The following is a 14183-nucleotide window of genomic DNA, read 5'->3' as shown; positions in this document are numbered from 1 at the left end:
ATGCAATTGGCTCCCACTGTTGTCATCACAGTGAGGAGGTAGCTGAGGGCAGGGCCAATCTGTGCTCCGCGTGTCTATGGACTTACACAAGTGCCCCCATAGCAAGCAGATTTCTTTGGGGCACATTTGGCGGGGGATGGGGGAGCCAGGAGCTCCAACGGAGGACCTGAGAAGAAGAGGATCGGGGCTGCTCTGACAGGAACCATGAAACAGATGAAGACAGAAAATGCAGTAAAAACCACACGTTTTAATAAAATGGTAAAAATGGTACAACTGGTAAACATAGTCAAAACATAGCCAGGAAATCGGATAGTCAGAACAAGCCAGGAAATCGAGGAACCAGAGATCAGCGTAGTCAGAGGAACCAGAAGGGACGTCAGCCAGGCAAGTCTTCAACAGGAACACAGCAGAGAGTCTCTAGATTTGTTTGATCAAGGCAAAAGCAATTGATGAAATTAACAAGGCAGTTTAAATAGCCATGAGGGGCTGGCTGTGGGCTTGACTGACGAGTAGGAGATGATCAACAGGTGAGCCACTGTGGAACGATGAGTTCTGGCAATTTACGGACACCTAAGCAACCTGAGCACAGAGAAGGAAGGGCTGAGAGCCCAGCCCTGACATGCTCTGTGCTAAACCATTGCACAGAGCAGGTAAGTAAAAAAATGCATTTGCAATCACTTTAAGTCAGGATCAATAGACCCAGCAGCTTCGCAATCAAGGCTGAGTGAGAATTGCACATCACTGCATGTAATGCAATGACCAAACATATTGACAGAGGCGGCTCTTTAATTAGGCAAATTAGGCGGTCGCCTAAGGCCTCACACTCACAGGGGCCTCGCTGCCGCCTAACTTACCCAATGCATTACCCCAGTTTTGAGGGACAGGGGACCTTAACGCTGCTGTGCTCCGGCAGCGTTATGAGCCCTGACTCAGAAGCGGGGGGCCGCCAGCGTCCCTAACAACCAGTGAATATCGGTGACACCACCCCTTGTGACGTCAATGACCCAGCATACCCTCAGTCAATGATGTCAAATGGGGGCGGGTTCACCAGGTGAAATCACCGGGTGGCCCCCGCCCCTTAGTTATTAAAGAGCAGGATCTGGGGGGCTTCCAGATTCCGATAAGCCCCCTGCCCGCAGACCTCCACAACCACCGGCCAGGGTTGTGGGGAAGAGGGTCTTGTCCTTGAATTATTTTTCCCATCATGGGCGTGAGTGGGGCCCCATGTCAAGTTTTGCCTAAGACTTCACAAAGCCTAGAGCCGCCTCTGCATATTGAGTCTTTATATTTCCAGAATAAAAATCCAATTAAACTGAAGAGTTACATTTTCTCTCTGGGGTCTCTTTTACAAAATATGTGATCTCCTGAAAGTATACTATCTAGAAGCTAATGTTTATTAGAAAACACTAGATTTAGCAATAGCCTGAGAATAAAATAAGAGCTCAGTATGTAAATCTACCTTGCTGAACATGAATACATTTAACGTTGCCTGGAAACCACATTTGCAATAAACACAAAGTACACATTTATATAACCACAGGTTCCTTGGAATAAAACCATTTTGCATTTGTCTTGCTGCCAGCTGACATTGCCCCATATTATGATCATATTGTGTTTCATGCATTTATCTAGTGAAAGTGGATCATTGGCTATTGTTCTAGCTAAGTTCTAGCTGCTGTGTTTGTATTTTAACAGAATAAACCATTCTTTTGAATTTCTTACAAAACTAAAAAACATGAAGATTGTGACTTTGTAGAAAAACCCTGGACAGTAACAGAGGGTTACGAAGAAAAATTACCTAGCCATAGCTATCTAAAGCCCTGTACACACGATCGGTTTGTTCCAATGAAAACAGATGGATGGACTGTTTTCATCGGTCAAACCGATCGTGTGTGGCCCCCATCGGTTTGTTTTCCATCGGTGAAAAAAATAGAACATGTTTTAAATTTTTCCTGTGGATAAAAAAACAATAGAAAAAAACGATCGTCTGTATGGAAGGCCATCGGTCAAAAATCCATGCATGCTCAGAATCAAGTCAATGCATGCTTGGAAGCATTGAACTTCATTTTTCTCAGCACGTCGTAGTGTTTTACATCACCGCGTTTGGACACGGTCAGATTTTTGACCGATGGTGTGTAGGCAAGACTGATGAAAGTCAGCTTCATCGGATATCCGACGAAAAAATCCATCAGATTTCATCAGATATCCGATTGTGTGTACAGGGCACAAACAAAAAAAAAAATGTCCATTGTACAACAAAGCAGCAACACAAAGTACCCAACATGGTGAAGCAGAGTACCTAATACCTTCCAACAAGACGTAAATGCCCTGTAAGCAACATCTTGTACTTCAAAAACAAAAAGTGTGCTCTATTATATCTTAAGGGAACCCCTAAATTGCCTTATCCTTGTCAGAACATCACATTGAGCCATAAGATTGGGTCTTTAGTGGAAAATGATTGTAAACGAATGGAAGAATGTCATCTCTTACTGGGATATACACCAATAAGCCATTACATTATGAGAGGTAAAAAGAATAATATTGATTATATTGTTGCAGTGACACCTGAAAGTGGATGGGGTATATTAGGCAGCAAATGAATATGCTGTCCCTGAATTTGATGTGATGAAAGAAGAAAAAATGGGCAAGCTTAAAGCGGAGTTCCACCTAAAAATGGAACTTCCGCTTAATCCACTCCTTGCCCCCTTACATGCCACATTTGGCATGTAATTTTTTTTGGGGGGGGGGGAGTGGGGGCTTCAGGAGGAGTAGGACTTCCTGTCCCACTTCCTCCTTCTGCCGAGGGGCTGGTAAGGCGAATAGCTTAATCGCCTTATTGAAGCCCCTCCCTGTAGGCGAGCGCCTGTTCAATCGGACGCGCAGCGCCGCTCGCGCATGCGCAGTGGGTGCCCGGCCGTGAAGCTGAAAGCTGTCACTGCCGGGTGCCCACACTAGGAATAAAGAGAGGGGGGGCGAGGAGCGGAGCCCCGGCCGGCGCGTCGCTGGAACCGCGGAGCAGGTAAGTGTCTGTTTATTAAAAGCCAGCAGCTACACTTGTTGTAGCTGCTGACTTTTAATAAACTTAAAAAAGGGCTGGAACACCCCTTTAAGGATTTGACCAATTTTGACAAGGACCAAATTGTAATGGCTAGATATTGGGTTAGAGCAACTTAAAAACTGCAGCTCTTGTGGGATGTTCCTGGTCTTCAGTGGTCAGAACCTTCCAAAAGTGGTCCATAGAAGGTAAACCTACAAACCAGTGACAGGGTCATGGGCAGCCAAGGCTCACTGATACACGTGGTGAGCAAAGGCTGGCCTGTGTAGTCGGATCAGGTAGAAGAGCTACTATAGCTCAGATTGCTGAAAAAAATAATGCTGGCTCTAATAGAAAGGTGTCACAACATATAGTGTATTGCAGTTTGTTGTGTTTGGGGCTACGTAACGACTGACCAGTCAGGACGTCCATGCTGACATGTGTCCACAGCTTAAAGAGCCTACAATGGGCATATGAGCATCAGAACTGGCCCACAGAGCAATGGAAGACGGTGGTCTGGTATGATGAATTTGAGAATGGTTTGAGGAACACGAGTTTGAGGTGTTGATCCATGGATGTTCCGCCTTGCAACTTACAGGGCTTTAAGGATCTGCTACTGATGGCTTGCTGCCAGATACCACAACATACCTTTAGAGGTCTAATGGAGTCCATGCCTCAACAGGTTTTGGTGGCTGGTCATAAATGTTATGACATAATGTTGGGGTGGTGATTTGCACCTATTCCAACCATGAACCCACCATCGAAGTGCAGCAACGTAATGAATAGGCAAATGCGTCCCATCTGTGCTCCAACCATTGCAAGCAAAGACTTGACAGCTGCACTATACTGCACTGCCCAAATACGCCAATATACATCTTGAAATTTTTGGTTGAGTAGTTTACATTGAACTAGTCATTTAGAAGGACCTTGGTAGTGGACATGCTTGCCCAATGACTCCTTTAGCTGTCCAAATTTATCCTTATCAGCAATCACCTTTTCTTCAAAACATCATAGTAAATGAGTTACAAATGATGCGTTGGCAGAAATTGGTCGAATCACAGTGGTAAGAAATTGCAGCTTAGGTCTTACATATTGTGTATACATATACACACATTAAAAAAGTATATACAGGAGTAATTTGAACTATGTTACCTTAAAAACAGGGTGAACAGCTGGTAGCTGCCGATACATAGCAATAGCAAAAACTTCTGTAAGGAGATGAGACCTCAGGAGGTGGGATACTGTTTGATGGATATGGAAATCTGATGACCTGACCCATATCTTGGCTAACAGCCAATCATGCTCTGCATCTGATGGCAAAAAGATTGGATTTTCAGGTCCAGGCGTTTGGTTTAGCTGTAGAGCATAAAACACTTGGATTGTTAATATATTCTGATAAATGTACTGTAGATTACCTGAACATTACTTTCACTATGCTTCAGATTTGTTTATTAGTAGGGCTAATACATGTATTTAAAATAAACTTTATTTTGCATAATTCTTGTATCTGTTCGCACAGAATAAAAGTATTTTAGGATAATATAATAAAGGAGTAGTGAAATGATCCTTCCCAGGCTGATACCTATCCTCATGTCATCACACATTATTTTTCCTTTAGTCTGTATGGTTCTGTTCCCAAGATTTACATCCCTGCTATAAATGTACCCAATGGTGTATGGTTAATTTGATTACCTTAGTTTCCAATGGATTCTTTTCATTAACAGCAGACTAAGGCCGCGTACACACGGTCGGTCCAAACCGATGAAAACGGACTGAAGTTCAGTTTCATCGGCTCAAACCGACCGTGTGTACGGCTGACCGATAGGTCAAAACCGATGGTTAGTACGCAAAAGCATCGGTTCAAAACCCACGCATGCTCAGAATCAAGTCGACGCATGCTTTGTTGAGGCAAGGTCCTTAGGCCTCGTACACACAAAAACCAGCAAGAAACTTGTTTGGATTTTTTTTTTGCCAAGGAAACCGGTCGTGTGTACATTTTTCGACGAGGAAACTGTCGAGGATCCCTTCGAGCCAAAAAGAGAGCATGTCTTCTTTTTCCTTGATGGGAATGGAGAAACTTGCCTGGTCGAGTTCCTCGACAGCCTAACAAGGAACTCGATGAGGAAAACGATGTGTTTCGCCCGTCGAGTTCCTCGGTCGTGTGTACGAGGCTTCAAAGTGTATCTGTGGGCAACATTTTTTTTTTTTTTTTGAGACTAGGGAAAGGTTAGACCCTCTGTCAAGTTGTTTTTACTTTTGTCTGTATCCTCATTAGGGTCAACCCTCTATTTATACTGGTGACCATTGTCACATCAATTTTAGTTGTACCCAAAACAAAAGGTAAGGGTATATCTTCCAATGGTAACTCCCGTTCCAGGAACAAATGTCTATAGAGAGGAATTCCTTCTTTCATCACTTTGTGAGATTTGTGAGATTTCTTCTATCTTCCTATAGGACAGAAAGTAAACTGAAATGACTATACATGCCCTCTAATTTGAAATATACCAATGTTAGCATTGGACCTTGCCTCAACAATGACCCAGGACCAAATGTCTAGGCACTTAACCATATAAACAGTGCCAAAGTGAGATTGGAGCAGCATTTTATTTATGTATTCATCCAAGCAAAACAGTTAACAGTTAATATTTTTTTACATATACAGTGCCTTGAAAAAGTATTCATACCCCTTGAAATTGTCCACATTTTGTCAGGTTACTGTACAACCAAAAGCGTAAATGTATTTTATTGAGATTTTATGTGATAGACCAACATAAAGTGCCACATAATTGTGAAGTGTAAAAAAAATGATAAATGGTTTTCAATTTTCTTTTTACAAATAATTGTCTGAAAGTGTGGCCGTGCATTTGTATTCAGCCCCTTTTACTCTGATACCCCTAACTAAAATCTAGTGGAACCAATTGCATTCAGAAGTCACCTAATTAGTAACTAGAGTCCACCTGTGAATAATTTAATCCTAATATAAATACAGCTGTTTTGTGAAGCCCTCAGAGGTTTGTTAGAGAACCTTAGTGAACAAACAGCATCATGAAGGCCAAGAAACACACCAGACAGGTTAGGGATAAAGTTGCGGAGAAGTTTAAAGCAGTGTTAGGTAATAAAAAAATATCCCAAGCTTTAAACATCTCACGGAGCACTATTCAATCCATTATCCTAAAATGGAAAGAGTATAGCACAACTGCAAACCTACCAAGACATGGCCATCCACATAAACTGACAGGCCGGGCAAGGAGTACATTTGTCAGAGAAGCAACCAAGGGGCCCATGGTAACTCAGGAGCTGCAGAGATCCACAGCTCAGGTGGGAGTATCTGTCCACAAGACAACTATTAGTTGTGAACTCCACAAATCTGGCCTTTATGGAAGAGTGTTAAGAAGGAAGCCATTGTTGAAAGAAAGCCCTAAGAAGTCCCATTTGTAGTTTGAGAGAAGCAATGTGGGGGACACAGCAAACATGTGTGGAAGAAGGTGCTCTGGCCAGATGAGACCAAAATTGAACTTTTTGGCCTAAAAGCAAAACGATATGTGTGGTGGAAAACTAGCACTGCACATCACGCTGAACACACTATCCCCACCGTGAAACATGATGGTGGAAGCATCATGCTGTGGGGATGTTATTCTTCAGCAGGGACAGGGAAGCTGGTCAGAGTTGATGGGGAGATGAATAGAGCCAAATACAGGGCAATTAAAGAAGAAAACCTGTTTGAGTCTGCAAAAGACTTGGGACCAGGGCGGAGGTTCACCTTCCAGCAGGACAGTGACCCTAAACATACAACCAGAACTACAATGGAATGGTTTAGATCAGTGGTCTCCAAACTGCGACCTGGGGGCTGGATGTGGCCCTTTGCTTGCCTTTATCTGGCCCTTGGGGCAATATTCCACCAGCTGACACTAATGATTCCATCTACTACCACTGACACCATCAATGAAGTACTATTCTCCTCATTGATATCAAGAATGGTTTACTATTTCTCTTATTAAAACCAATGGTGCACTGATGCAGAGGCATTTTTCTCTCTCACTGGTACCCAGTCCGGCCCCCCTAAAGCCTGAAGGACAGTAAACTGGCCCTTTGCTTAGAAAGTTTGGAGACCCCTGGTTTAGATCAAAACATATTCATGTGTTAGAATTGCCCAGTCAAGGTCCAATTTTTCAAAAATTATATTTTAGAGTCTGTGGCAAGACTTGAAAGTTGCTGTGCACAGGTGCTCTCCATCCAATCTGACAGACCTTGAGCTATTTTGCAAAGAACGTACAAAATTTCACTCTCTAGATGTGCAAAGCTGGTAGAATTTTCCTTCCACTTTATGCTGGTCTATCACATAAAATCCCAATAAAATACATTTATGTTTTTGGTTGTAACGTGACAAAATGTGGAACATTTCAAGGGATATGAATACTTTTTCAAAGCACTGTATATTGGAGTATAGGCATTACAATGCCAATCATGTTGCTCTGTTCATACTGTAGCCCAGTGTTTCTCAACCTTTTTCCAGTCGGGGCACCCTTGAAAAATATTTTCAGTCTTGAGGCACCCCTGTCCAAGACTTGGTTCACGTCGCTATGTGTTGCGGAACACGCGCAAAATCGCGCTCGTTCTTGACACACAGACAAATGCTCTGCTCTTTAGGGGTGCCATTAATTCTTAATGGTGCCCGATCCATTGGCAAACATGGGTTGCTTTTGTTGTGGCACAATTTAAAAAAAAGGGTCAGGGACTTCTTTCCCCGCATTACTGCGGGTAGGGAAATGAATGGGCTGCCCTACACGCAGCACGCATCCACCCAGAACCAAGAGCTTGTTCACATGTCAGGCTGGTGGGGCAGTAAAACCACATAGTTGAGCTGTTTTTACCACCCCCAACTTTTGCCCCTTTAGCTGCAGAGGCAACAGCTGGGGTGTAAACATGCTGTGGCTGCAGCTGGAGGTATACCCAGGGTGATTGGGGCTGCACTGCAACTACCCTGCAACTGTGTGCATTGCATTTACGGGCTTAAAACAGGTGGTGAGGAGGCAAGATATGCCTCTTCACTGGCTGACAAATGCCCCTGAAAAGCAATATGAACACAAATTGCTTTTCAGAGGAGCAGCAGTCCTTGCTGCTATCTCGAACAAGCCCTACAAAAGTAGTTCTGATGGTACAGGAATAGGGGGGTCAGGATTAAAAGTAACATACATACAGACAGATGCGCACACACACAAACAGACACATGTACAAACACATACACAGTGTGTGTATTTGTACGTGTGTCTGTTCGTGTGCGTGCGCATCTGTCTGTATGTATGTTACTTTTAATCCTGACCCCCCTATTCCTGTACCATCAGAACTACTTTTGTCATACACGCACTTACAGACATGTGTACACATGCACACATACACTGAAAGAAGAACTGTCAGAGCTGCACAACAACCAATCAGATCCAGAGTGCTGTAGCCATGAATGGAGGTGTCAGTGACTTGACAGCTGGTTATTCATAGCAGAGCCCCCCCTCACCACCTTACCCTTGGCCTCGCAGTCAGCGCAGTACTTGTTGTCCTCCTCCCTCAGCATACGAGACAGGATGGCCTGGTGCTGCTCATTCAGCTTCAGGGCCTTCTCCCTCTCTGAGCGGGTGGCCATGTCTGCGGGCAGGGGAGCAGTGTCACGGTGGCTCTACTCTTTCTTCTTCCCCCTCAGGGAAAATCGCGCCAGGCAGAGTTCAGGACAGTACCCGCGGCTCTCACGTCACAGAAGCAGTGCGTGCGTCCGACCCTCCCATAGCAACAGATGACGTATTTGGTTGGCAAGACGCGGTCGGGATGCCCGCACAGCTTCCCGAGTGCCGGGAAGTGAGATTTACACAGCGGCCCCGGCACCGATGTAAAGACAAATGCCCAGCAGTAGTGCTACAATATTTGGGGTAATTTTGCCGCGGCACACCTGGGGACTCTTCACGGCACACCAGTGTGCCACGGCACACTGGTTGAGAAACGTTGCTGTAGCCAACCACATACTGAAACTTTCAGTTTTATGTACTGTAGTTATTTAACAATAATAATATCTTTGCCTACAAACATGTAAAACTCTTAAAATATATAGGAATACCTGAATAGCAATTGGCATAATCTTGTTCTCAAGATTTTTGTACAACAAACAGATGGGTGCAGCAATATATTGAATGGTGCAGGGATCTGTTTTGTTAGCAGAGATGCCATCAAGAAGTTTGTAATCAACTATGAAGATATTTCCAAGCTGAAATACATGTGGAAAAGAGTAAGGATTTGATATTTTGATTTCACACCACCAGTACTCAGCCATGTATCTTTTATAGTTACAGGATACATACCTCAATTTCCTGTTCAAGTGTAAGTTTCCGTTCCAGACTTAATTCTACCAGTTCATGTGTTACAGGAAAATTTTCTGGTATTTCTGTGCATTTTCTTATCATAACTGGATTGCAGCCGTTAAGAAACTGGTATCCAAACATGAAGTCTTCCCGCCAATGCTGCATGACATATTCTTCAAAATAATAGAAACGGAATTTACATTTATATCATATATACAGTGTACACAAATATAGACTTATAGTGTATTAGCTATTGGACTTTGAAAAAAAAGTAACCTATACTCTAAAGCCTCGTACACATGATCGGTCCATCCGATGAGAACGGACTGATGGACCGTTTTCATCAGTTCACCGATGAAGCTGACTGATGGTCCATCGCGCCTATACACCATCGGTTAAAAAAACTATTGTGTCAGAACGCGGTGGCGTAAAACACAACGACGTGCTGAAAAAAATGAAGTTTAAAGCTTCCAAGCATGCGTTGACTTGATTCTGAGCATGAGTGGATTTTTAACCGATGGTTGTGCCTAATAAAGATTGTTTTTTTCAAAATCGGTTAGGAATCCATCACTTAAATTTAAAGCAAGTTGGCTTTTTTTAAACCGATGGTTAAATAACCTATGGGGCCACACACGATCGGTTTTGACCGATGAAAACGGTCCATCAGACCGTTGTCCTCTGGTTAACGTATCGTGGGTATGAGGCCTTAGGCCTCGTACACACGGGCAAGAATCTCGTCAGGAAAAAACATATTTTTTCCCGATGAGATTCTTGGCAAGAATCTCTTGCCGCCTGAGTGTACACACTGAAATTTCAAAATAACCGCGGTTCACTTGAAAGGCAAGAACGCGGTGATGTCATTGCCTACGACGAGCATGCACTCGTCACATTCGATGCCGACGCCGCCATCTTGCTTCCCCCTACCTATGCCTTGGAAGCTACCGCGCATGCGTCAAAGTCATTTCGAGAATGCGCGGGTTTCCACGGCGACAGGTAAGTATACACACTCTCGGGTTTCTCGTCAGGAAACAGGCCGACAAGAATCTCGACGAGAAAATAAAGCACAGGTTCTCTATTTTTCTCATCGAGAAAGCCTCCTACACACAAACGGTTTTCTCGGCAATAAAGTTCTGCCAGCAGTTTTCTTGCTGTTTTTTGCAGAGAAAACCGGTCGTGTGTACGAGGCCTAAGATTTAAAAGACCCTCAAGATACTACCCTAGATATCAAATGCAAAATATCCCTTTTAAGGAAGGTTTAAAAACATATGATGTGAATGAGTTGGGAGCTTATCAGTGTAAAACATAGCACAATAACTGAAATTAAAAACCTGATTTTAGCTCAAACCTCCTCATATACAATGCATTACAAAAATAGTTTCAACTTACTGTGTCAACTAGGAAAAATCTTTATTGGTCAAGTAATGAAAAAATTAACAAAATAACATCTACCCTTGCCCTTAACCTAACATATCACCAAAGTTCATTTTCTTTATTTATTATGTTCAGAACAAATATTTTTTTTTACTTTTTAGTCAGGTAAATATGAAAGTAGCATATAAAGGCCACTACCACGGTACCACATCAAAAATATCACTATATATCCAAAAAAATTATAATAATTGTGGACAGGACTTTACTGGTACACATGGTAAATGGAACATAAGATCATTTATATCCTAAAAATGATAGGCCCGGATTCACGTAGGAGATACGATGGCGTATCTCCAGATACGCAGTCGTATCTCTGAGTCTGAGGCGTCGTATCTTGGCGCCTGATTCAAAGAATCAGATACGCCAAAATTTCTCTAATATACGACCAGCGTAAGTCCCTTAACTGCATATTTACACTGGCCGCTAGGGGCGTGTACGCTAATTTACGCCTAGAAATATGTAAATCAGCTAGATACGCCTATTCACGAACATACGCCCGGCTGACGCAGTACAGATACGCCGTTTACGTTAGGCTTTTTCCGGCGTAGAGTTACCCCTGCTCTATGAGGCGTACCAATGTTAGGTATGGACGTAGAAACAGCGTTGAATTTTTTACGTTTTACGGGGTTTGCGTAAGTCGTTCGCGAATAGGGCTGGGCGTCATTTACGTTCACGTCGAAAGCATTGGCTTTTTGCGGGTTAATTTAGAGAATGTGCACTGGGATACTTTCACGGACGGCGCATGCGCCGTTCGGAGAAAGCATCATTTACGTGGGGTCACAATACATTTACATAATACACGCCCACATCTTCCATATTTGAATTAGGCGGGCTTACGCTGCCCTATTTACGCTACGCCGCCGCAACTTTGCTTTGAGAATACTGCACTTGCCTGTCAAAGTTGCAGAGGCATAACGTAAATAGGATACGTTACGCCCGCACAAAGATGCGCTCTCCTACGTGAATCCGGGCCATAATTTCTATGAATAACAATATCTCTCTATGCTAGTAGATTCCCCTAAGTCAATGCATTTATCAAAATGCTTCTTCTGAGGATCCGAACTGGAGATAATGATAATAACAATATGCATCAAAACAACTGAGGTCGGGTAGAAGCGTCAGAAAAGGACGGGGTAATTTCATGGGGTGGACACTGGGACAGAGAGACAAATCCGAACCATATATGAAATCAAGATTTTAAATTTAACATATTAGATTAACATCCATTGTTAATCATGGAAACTTTGGTTTTTAGGATATGAATGGTCCAGATATTTTATAAGTACGGTAACAATAAAATGGTGTGACAAAATGGGGGATGTAATGGCGCTTACAACAACAAATAATATATAAAGTATCAGAAAAAATATATATAAGCTCCGCCTCCAGGCAATGATTAAGAGTGTATCACTCTGAACCGGAATACCATCCAACAAAAATATCCATAATGTGGGAGATATTAAGAGTGAGAAAATAATGAAATAAGTGTGACCAACGTGCCACTACCAGCACAACAGTCTCATTTGAATAGCAAACTTCAAAATCTGTGCATACAACATTTCTTTCAAAATAAAATCCATATAATGTTTCATCCACAAATCGTGCAATGTGTAAATATATACATAAATAGATAAATATCCAGTGACTGATTGTCCACAGACTATAAAAAATGTGAATAATTCCAATTAAAAACAACAATCCAAAGAAGTGCTAGAAGTGAACAAATGTGTAAAAAATGTAAATATAGTCCACACAGGGATCCCTAGGAAAATAGTGCCACAAAGGGTCCCAATAAAAAATTAAAATTCCATGTCCAGTGCACAAACCGTGCAGAAGTGAGAAAGACTAGATTCTAGTGACTAATAAATAAGAGTTTCTAAAGTGCATCTGTGCTCAAGTTGCTGTAACATGCAGCGTAAAGTGATTGCAGTCAGCCCGATTCTCCACGGTGACCAGGGATGTGAGTGCTAGCCCCTTACCTCAGGGAGGCTAATATATAGCCTATGTGAATCTTTCCCAGTAACTCCCACAAACGGCAGATCGATCAGCTCCACAGAAATCACAGGCTCAGCGCGATGTTTCTCAGAATAAAGCACAAGAATGCCTCCATAGTGTACGATTATTGACAGTATTTAATGAAAAAAAGTAAACACTTACAAGCAGTGCTGTAAGAACAGCATGTAAAGTGGCGTGTGCGTATTCCTGTGTCTCCCGCTCTGCGGCCGCAAGCGGGTGACATCACCAACAGCCCTCCAACGTTGGAGGGCTTGAGCACAGAGGTAAGGGGCTAGCACTCACATCCCTGGTCACCGTGGAGAATCGGGCTGACTGCAATCACTTTACGCTGCATGTTACAGCAACTTGAGCACAGATGCACTTTAGAAACTCTTATTTATTAGTCACTAGAATCTAGTCTTTCTCACTTCTGCACGGTTTGTGCACTGGACATGGAATTTTAATTTTTTATTGGGACCCTTTGTGGCACTATTTTCCTAGGGATCCCTGTGTGGACTATATTTACATTTTTTACACATTTGTTCACTTCTAGCACTTCTTTGGATTGTTGTTTTTAATTGGAATTATTCACATTTTTTATAGTCTGTGGACAATCAGTCACTGGATATTTATCTATTTATGTATATATTTACACATTGCACGATTTGTGGATGAAACATTATATGGATTTTATTTTGAAAGAAATGTTGTATGCACAGATTTTGAAGTTTGCTATTCAAATGAGACTGTTGTGCTGGTAGTGGCACGTTGGTCACACTTATTTCATTATTTTCTCACTCTTAATATCTCCCACATTATGGATATTTTTGTTGGATGGTATTCCGGTTCAGAGTGATACACTCTTAATCATTGCCTGGAGGCGGAGCTTATATATATTTTTTCTGATACTTTATATATTATTTGTTGTTGTAAGCGCCATTACATCCCCCATTTTGTCATTTACTGTCAGTGTGTGAGCACTATTAGTAGTGGCTGCTGCATATTTATTTGTTCTATTCGTATCTTGGTTAGGTTGGTTTTGCGCATTAGTTCCCCCTTATTTCAATAAAATGGTGTATAATTTGTATGATATGCCAGTATCATCTCAGTAAAGTCCTTATTACTTTTTTCCTGGATATACAGGTAAACATAAAATATTGCACAATCCAATCTATTCTTAATTATCCTGCTGAAAAATCCTGCTGCTTCAAATGCATTAGCTTAAGCCCGAGTTTCCAAAAAAGGGATTGAGTAGGAGGGCTCATTTATCCCCCTTCCCCACCATTTATTCTTTTCATATGGGGCTATTTAGAGATTTATTTAGAGAGACAATTTGAAATCAAACAGCTTCTGCTGCTTCTATTTGTTTAGAAAACCTA

The 14183-nt window shown here is 42.3% G+C and overlaps 1 protein-coding gene across 1 annotated transcript in view; it reads right to left on the bottom strand.

Moving 5' to 3' along the window:
- ALOX5 (arachidonate 5-lipoxygenase) overlaps positions 1-14183 on the bottom strand; it is a 69521-nt gene that overhangs the window by 14205 nt on the left and 41133 nt on the right. Inside the window, exons 6-8 of the mRNA XM_040362269.1 lie at positions 9379-9551; positions 9138-9284; positions 4187-4390 (exon numbers count right to left, since the gene is read on the bottom strand). Coding sequence (XP_040218203.1) covers positions 4187-4390; positions 9138-9284; positions 9379-9551 — 524 coding nt within the window. The remainder of the gene's footprint in view (positions 1-4186; positions 4391-9137; positions 9285-9378; positions 9552-14183) is intronic.

The sequence above is a fragment of the Rana temporaria genome, chromosome 8, assembly GCF_905171775.1.
Source record: "Rana temporaria chromosome 8, aRanTem1.1, whole genome shotgun sequence".
NCBI lineage: Eukaryota > Metazoa > Chordata > Amphibia > Anura > Ranidae > Rana > Rana temporaria.
This window is presented reverse-complemented; position numbering and strand designations above follow the sequence as displayed.